The 6,281-nt window shown below is 38.9% G+C and overlaps 1 protein-coding gene across 1 annotated transcript; it reads right to left on the bottom strand.

Moving 5' to 3' along the window:
- Positions 1–565: 565 nt before the first annotated feature.
- On the bottom strand, positions 566–5,980 carry CUNH9orf40 (chromosome unknown C9orf40 homolog). The gene is made up of 2 exons (XM_027708431.1): positions 5,642–5,980; positions 566–1,886 (listed from the first exon to the last, which is right to left on the bottom strand). Exons 1-2 carry the CDS (start codon positions 5,963–5,965, stop codon positions 1,731–1,733), a joined length of 480 nt encoding a protein of 159 aa, XP_027564232.1. The 5' UTR covers positions 5,966–5,980; the 3' UTR covers positions 566–1,730.
- Positions 5,981–6,281: the final 301 nt, after the last annotated feature.

The following is a 6,281-nucleotide window of genomic DNA, read 5'->3' as shown; positions in this document are numbered from 1 at the left end:
TGGTATGAAATATTATAAACCCCACAAACATAGGAACACATATGTTAGCAAGGGTAAAAAAAAAATCCTAGGTAATATAACCAAATCAAACACCTCAACAAATCAATAAATCTATTTCTTCATTAATTTATTTTGGTTAGAGTAAACACAAAATAGTTGCATTTTTGTCAGAAAAGATTTAAAAAAAAATTTTTCAAGTACCTCCTAAGACAAGTTGATGTATTTGGACTTAAAATGTTAAAAATGTCTTGAGACAAATACATATTGTCCAAATATGTATCCAGCTAATCTAACAGAAAGTTGAAGCATATCCAAACAAGCACGAAATGCTTGAGTCACTAAGCGTTGTCCTTTCTTCAGCAGGCATTCGGAGACCCTAACAAGCTAAATGAATATGCAATAAACAAATACAGATACCTATACAGCACAAATACTGGAAAAAAGTTTCCAAATGTTTACCAAGAAAGCTAACAAGCTGACTATTTTAAGCAAATAGACCTAATAAATCAACAAAGTTACAGAAGCAACAATTTTAAGAAATAAAATCAAGAACTTCACACAGTAATAGTCCCAAAGTTTTCAAATACATGCAGGCAAAACTTTATTGTCCTTTAGCAAATACATTATTAAAAAAAAATAAAATTCAAAAGTTGCCTTCTTTAATGATGATTCCAGAAAAATACAATGTTTTCTATCCTTAAAGACAAATCATATTTGCAAAATGTAACAGTCTTCCCATAAACTTCAGTCTATTATTTCTAATTGTACTTCAATTTGTAAATAAATTGCAAATCACAAGCATTAAGTTTGTATTTCACAGCAAAAAACACTAATTCAATGAACTTCGGTAAAAAATTTCTGCAAAATTCGTAGTCTCTGCAAAAACTACACCTCAGTCAGTACAGTCTGAAAAAGTGTATGCGGTAATTTAATATTGCATTAACTTTTTTTGACACATCTGCACAAACTTGCTGTTTAGACACTACCAACTGGTTCAGAGCTAATGTCACAAAGACTAAGAATAACAGTTTGATAATGGACCAAAACCCTAAAAGCTGAGTGTCAACTATTAATGTGTAATGTGAAAAAAAGGAAGTGAAAAAACTTTTCCACAATGAGAATGTGAAAAACTTTCAGAAGAATGGCAGCTTACAAAAGAAAATATCCCCTTTTCGTTCCCCCTCTCTGCCACACAAATTTTTAGTTTGCATAGAAAAGGGAATGTTTTGTCTGGTCTTGACAGACAGATTTTTGGTTTAGCTATTACACAGAAAAAAATCGCATTAAAAATCACTACGGATCATGTGCTTTATGATAAATTCACATGTTAAATATTTCACTTTCAGGTACCACAGTTACATCTTTTTGTTCAGGACAGACAAAATGATTTTCCATTCCCCTTTGATATGTAACATATCCACCTGTTTCTTTTAATTGCACCCTTAAGTTCTAATTTTCTGTATTTTTCTTCTAGTCTTCCTCCATGTTTTCAAGTATTCTTGTTAGGCATCATAGCCTCCTCCATACTGCACACCTCCAGAGAGCTTACTATAAAGTACCCAATACCGATTATCCCATTCACTTAGGCAACTCAGACTTGCTTTTGCAGACTGCCACAACAGTTTCTTCAAGATGGCATAAGCATGCTTATTATTCAGTCAAGTAACAAACCCTGAATCCCACTGGAAACAAGTTTCCAGCAAGTAAATGTCCAACTATGAAACAACTGATCAGGTTTCCATTTCAGTCTCTGTGGTATCAGTCTTCGAAGAAGTTCTTGTGTTTGATGGAGTCTCCCCAACTAGGTCCTGAATATCAGACAAATCAATAGTAGGCAGTGGTGCTCTCCAATACAGGAATGAGTTATACGGACAGAATTCTTCTTGCTTTGAAAAGAGACAAATAGACAAAGAGGCAACAAAACATTAATGTGTATTCCAGCAGTAAAAAGAAACTTTTTATGCAAGAAACTAAAACAAGGAGGACTTACTCAGCTGTTCTATATTAGCAGTTCTTAAAATTTTATGATTTTGAAGTAAATCACAATTTATTCTGCCTTTTTAAATACTCTTGCAAAGAACTATCACACAACCTCTGTGAAATACATTCATAACTGCACCAATTTCTTCAACTTACAACCTTTGCACAGAAAAATACTGTAAAACTTGTGCAGTTACTGAACTTTGCATACAAAAACTGCTCACTGCTTTTTCCTCTCATAACAGTATGCAAATTTCATGCACATTTAAAACATTCAGAAGACTGTATTTACTTACTTTACATCAACTCAGATGATGATAATTGCAAGATAATTAAGGCATAAATCACACTTTGTTTCTTCTTTTCTGTGTCTAAATTTCATACTCGAGAGAAAAGTTTAAGAACTGGAAAGCAGTATCAGAAAAATCTTGGAGCAACATGTACTTATCTACTATTTTAATATGGAATTACATTTTTAAAAAATTGTTTTAAATGTCTATTAGAAAACACACTACCTGTTTATAACCATGTCATTGTTATAAACAGTGGCCAATCTGTGCCACTGTTTCTACGGACACAATACAAAGAGGAGGAATTCTTAAGTTGTTCCTTAGATCTTGAACATGTATTTCCTTCTGGTATTTAAAAACAGTCAGTACTGTCACAAATCTAAAATAATTCATTTCCACATAATATTTGTTTGCATTTTTCTAACATACAATTAGAATTTTTAAATATTTTACTTTACTGCCTCAGCTGTAATAGGTGGTAACAAATAAGCTGGTATAACTGTTTTGGTATTTCTCAGACCGCAGTGTGGCCTGCGGGGGTGGTGTATGCACCACCACCATCAACTTTTCTGGGCCTTTACAGTATGGCTCTTGAAAAAATTCATGATTTGTCTGGTTTTGCCACAGAATAAAAAAATGTAACATTCAAACAATAGCAGTTATCATCCCTATACTCTCTAACGTACTGGAAAATTATGCTTCTTCCCACTTCCCAAAAGAGAGACACATGTATATTCACCATACTGCCCATTTAAAGAAAACATTTTTCTATTTTTTACCACACAGACTTCTCCTGAACTGTATATAATCTGTTGTACGAGGTAACCTGTTTCTACTGCAAAAACCTGCATTATTCAAGACCTATAATAATTAAGAGAGGATGAAAGATGCACATGTTTCATCGCAGCAAGTTAGTTCTGTGCCTGCAGGATACTACTAATGTGAATTTGCTCACTGGGAAAAGACTGTCTTCAGAAAATAACAAAGAACAAAAATTTCCATTAATGGGAATTGAGACCAAAACCAATTAAATTATATAGTGCCAGTGTACGGCACAGCATTAAAAACAATCAACAACGTGTGGCAGGGATGGTTTTCCAGTCTGTATTTCAAACTAGGCAGCCTCACTCACACAGAACTGTGCAAGGCAGGTGGCAAACAAATTCTTTGAAAAAAATCTCTGGCAGTGGAGTTTCAGAAACTGTCAACTACCTTTACTAATACTCCCATATGTTTAATCTGAACTCCCTTTACATTTTAATAAGTTTCTGCTCATGCTGAGAGCTAAGTACATAAAAACAGAATCCTGTACTTTGTATGCACAGAGTAAACGACTGCACGCTTGTTTCAAAGTGATTAGAATCTAAAACTTCATAAACACAAAAATATGCATACTCTTAATTTTGGACTCAGACTACATGCTTGATTAATCTCATAACATTTCACATCTACAGAGCAACAGTATTTCAGTATATTAATAACTCCCAAATTCAGTGAGAAAATGAAAAAACCCATCAAGCACAAAAGACAGGCACATACACTAAACATTCACACCTAAAAGGCAAAATAAAGAATCAAATATTCACCTTCAGCTAAATAGGTTTCAACACACGTTTTGAGAATAAATTCTATCAAGATAGGCAACATGTAGCAAGCTCAGAGATACAAATGCTCAGTTTCTATGGACTAAGTTGTTTAATTTTAGTTAGTGTTCCAACTCTAGTTGCAAAAGTGGGCTTGCAAATAAAATTAAAATAATATTTCTTCTCTGGCCAACTGTAATATAATTGGAATTGCTTTAAACTTCGACAGTGTGAAATTAACAGTATCCTGATCAAGCTTATGAATATAAGTAATGAAATACACAAGCCAAAACCAGCAAAGAATAATCCCAACCTAGAGACTGTATTTTCAGAAAGGTGTAAAAATCATCATCAGAAATATCGTTATAAAAGATTTAAAATATATGGGTAGGAAAAAACTGGAAGAAACATTCTTGCCTCAGGTGCTAACCAAGCTTTATTTTAAAACTAGAACACTTTTTATACAACACTGTACTTAGAGAAACAACCTGTTAAAAATACAGTCCTACAAAAATATTTTATACAGAGTAATCCTCTTTAGAGTGTAGACATTCAAGGGGCTTCTGATCTTCCTATCACTGCTAAAACTATGCCAAATAACCCTAGGGATAAGTAAAGAATCCAGCATTATATTTGTGATGGAGTTAAACTGCTCTTTAGAGGTTTGCTCAATTTGTTTAATTGCTATGCTTCAAAACACACTTGTTCCCTCTTCAAAAAAGAAAGAGATTCTTGTTTAAATGGCACAGCCTAAAAAGGCTGTATAATTTTCATAGGACATAGAATTTTTCCTCAGATTTTCCTTTTTGCCTTAATTCTACCATCCATCACCAAAAAAAACCACTAACCAACCAACGAAGTAGTAAAGAAAACGTGAAAAATCAGAGCAAGAGAAAGAACAGCCACCATTTTCTTTACAGATGGGTTTACAGATGAGTGTTATACAGTGAAAGGCCCCAACATCTCAAAACCAGTCTACAATTGTAATTCGAAGACCTTCTGCTACTTCCATATCACTTGATCTAATATTGTGGTCTTACTTAAAAGGTCCAGGTGGGACACAAATTGAGTTTATATACATCAAACTTCTAGATAGGTGTGAAATTTGGCTTAGCATTTTATTTTTGGAAAATTAAAACTTTCTTGGTACCAAATTTTGTTTTCTGAACTACCGTGTAAAGCACAGTCAAACCAGAAAGAAGAACGTGTACTGTTCAAAGTCAACCAGAAAAGTAATACCCTGATCATTAAATCACTGATACTCTTCCTATGACCACAGACTCCAATAGATGTTTTGGTTAAAAGACAGCTTTGGTATTGGTAATAAATGGAAAACACGAAGTTCAAGAAGTTGATGCTGTAAGTGAGCCTGACCCTCACCCTCACACAACAGACATGCTACTACAATAACCTCTCCAAGCTTCCACCACGCTGATGGGAAAGGGATGAGGCAGAGTACAGACTCAAGTAAGGTGAACTCCTGGCAGGTTGTTTTCCATCAGTTTTTCCATGGCGGAGGGAGGGGGAAGGAAGGGGAGTGGAGTTGAGAAAGCTGGATGCTACTTCTCTTGTTTCGAAAACGAAAAAAAGGAAAGAAAAAAAAAAGTTTTAAACAAGCCCACGGCCGATTAACCCCGGAAGGCACAGAAGGAGCTGCGCAGCACCGAGCGCTGTGCCATGCCTGGCTAAGGCCCGCCAGCACCCGCGGTAACGCTTCAGGTGCTACCGGCACCGCCCGCCCATTTCTCTCCCCGGAGGCGAGGGGCCCGGCCCGCCCCACTCCGTTACCTCGGCGGCGGCGGAGGTCCGCTCTTTGCCCCGGCCACCGCCGCATCCTTCCGCCACCCGCTCGTCCTGGGGCGCCGCGGACCCGCCGCGCCGCCGCCACCCGCCCTCCCCATCTCCCGGCGGCGCACGGGTGGCGCTGGGTCCGGGCCGCTTTCCCGGCGGCGCCTCCGCCTCCTCCAGCGGCCGCTTCGGGGCGGCCGGGCCGGCGCGCGCCGGTTCGTCCCGAGGCCGCCGCTCGGCCGCGCGCGGCAGCGGCGGCACGCGCAGGAGCCGCTTGTTGACAGGCACGTGACACATCAACGGCTCCGCGCGCCGCTTGGGCATGAGGGGCCGCGCGCCGGCAGCTCCGCGGAGCTCGCGATCTCCGCCGACAGATGCACCGCGCCCGCGCACGGACCGCGCATGCGCGCCACGCCCGCCGCCGCTGGGAGCTGGGTAGGGCTCCCGCCGCACTTCCTCACGGGATGAGGGAGCGGGAAGCGCTGCAGCGATGAAACGCACCCGGCAGTAAAGCAGAGTCAAACACGAGCGAAATCAAGCCATGCCCCAAGCTTTAATATCCAAAAAGCCCCAGGTCCATTACACACACTGTAAAATAGCGGGAAGTGGACGCAGAAACGTGAAACTTTCCATCTTTATC

This window comes from Neopelma chrysocephalum, unplaced genomic scaffold, assembly GCF_003984885.1.
Source record: "Neopelma chrysocephalum unplaced genomic scaffold, ASM398488v2 Primary Assembly neopelma1_96234, whole genome shotgun sequence".
Classification (NCBI taxonomy): domain Eukaryota; kingdom Metazoa; phylum Chordata; class Aves; order Passeriformes; family Pipridae; genus Neopelma; species Neopelma chrysocephalum.
Note: the sequence above shows the minus strand (reverse complement) of the source record. Positions and strands in the feature narration are given on the sequence as shown.

What these genes read in the sequence shown, in the direction of transcription:
- CUNH9orf40 (XM_027708431.1), bottom strand. Translation starts at nt 5,965, where the DNA reads ATGCCCAAGCGGCGCGCGGAGCCGTTGATGTGTCACGTGCCTGTCAAC. An exon ending in GGACCTCCGCCGCCGCCGAG is followed by an intron (nt 1,887 to 5,641) that starts GTAACGGAGTGG and finishes CTCTTTTCAAAG; the next exon opens with CAAGAAGAATTCTGTCCGTA.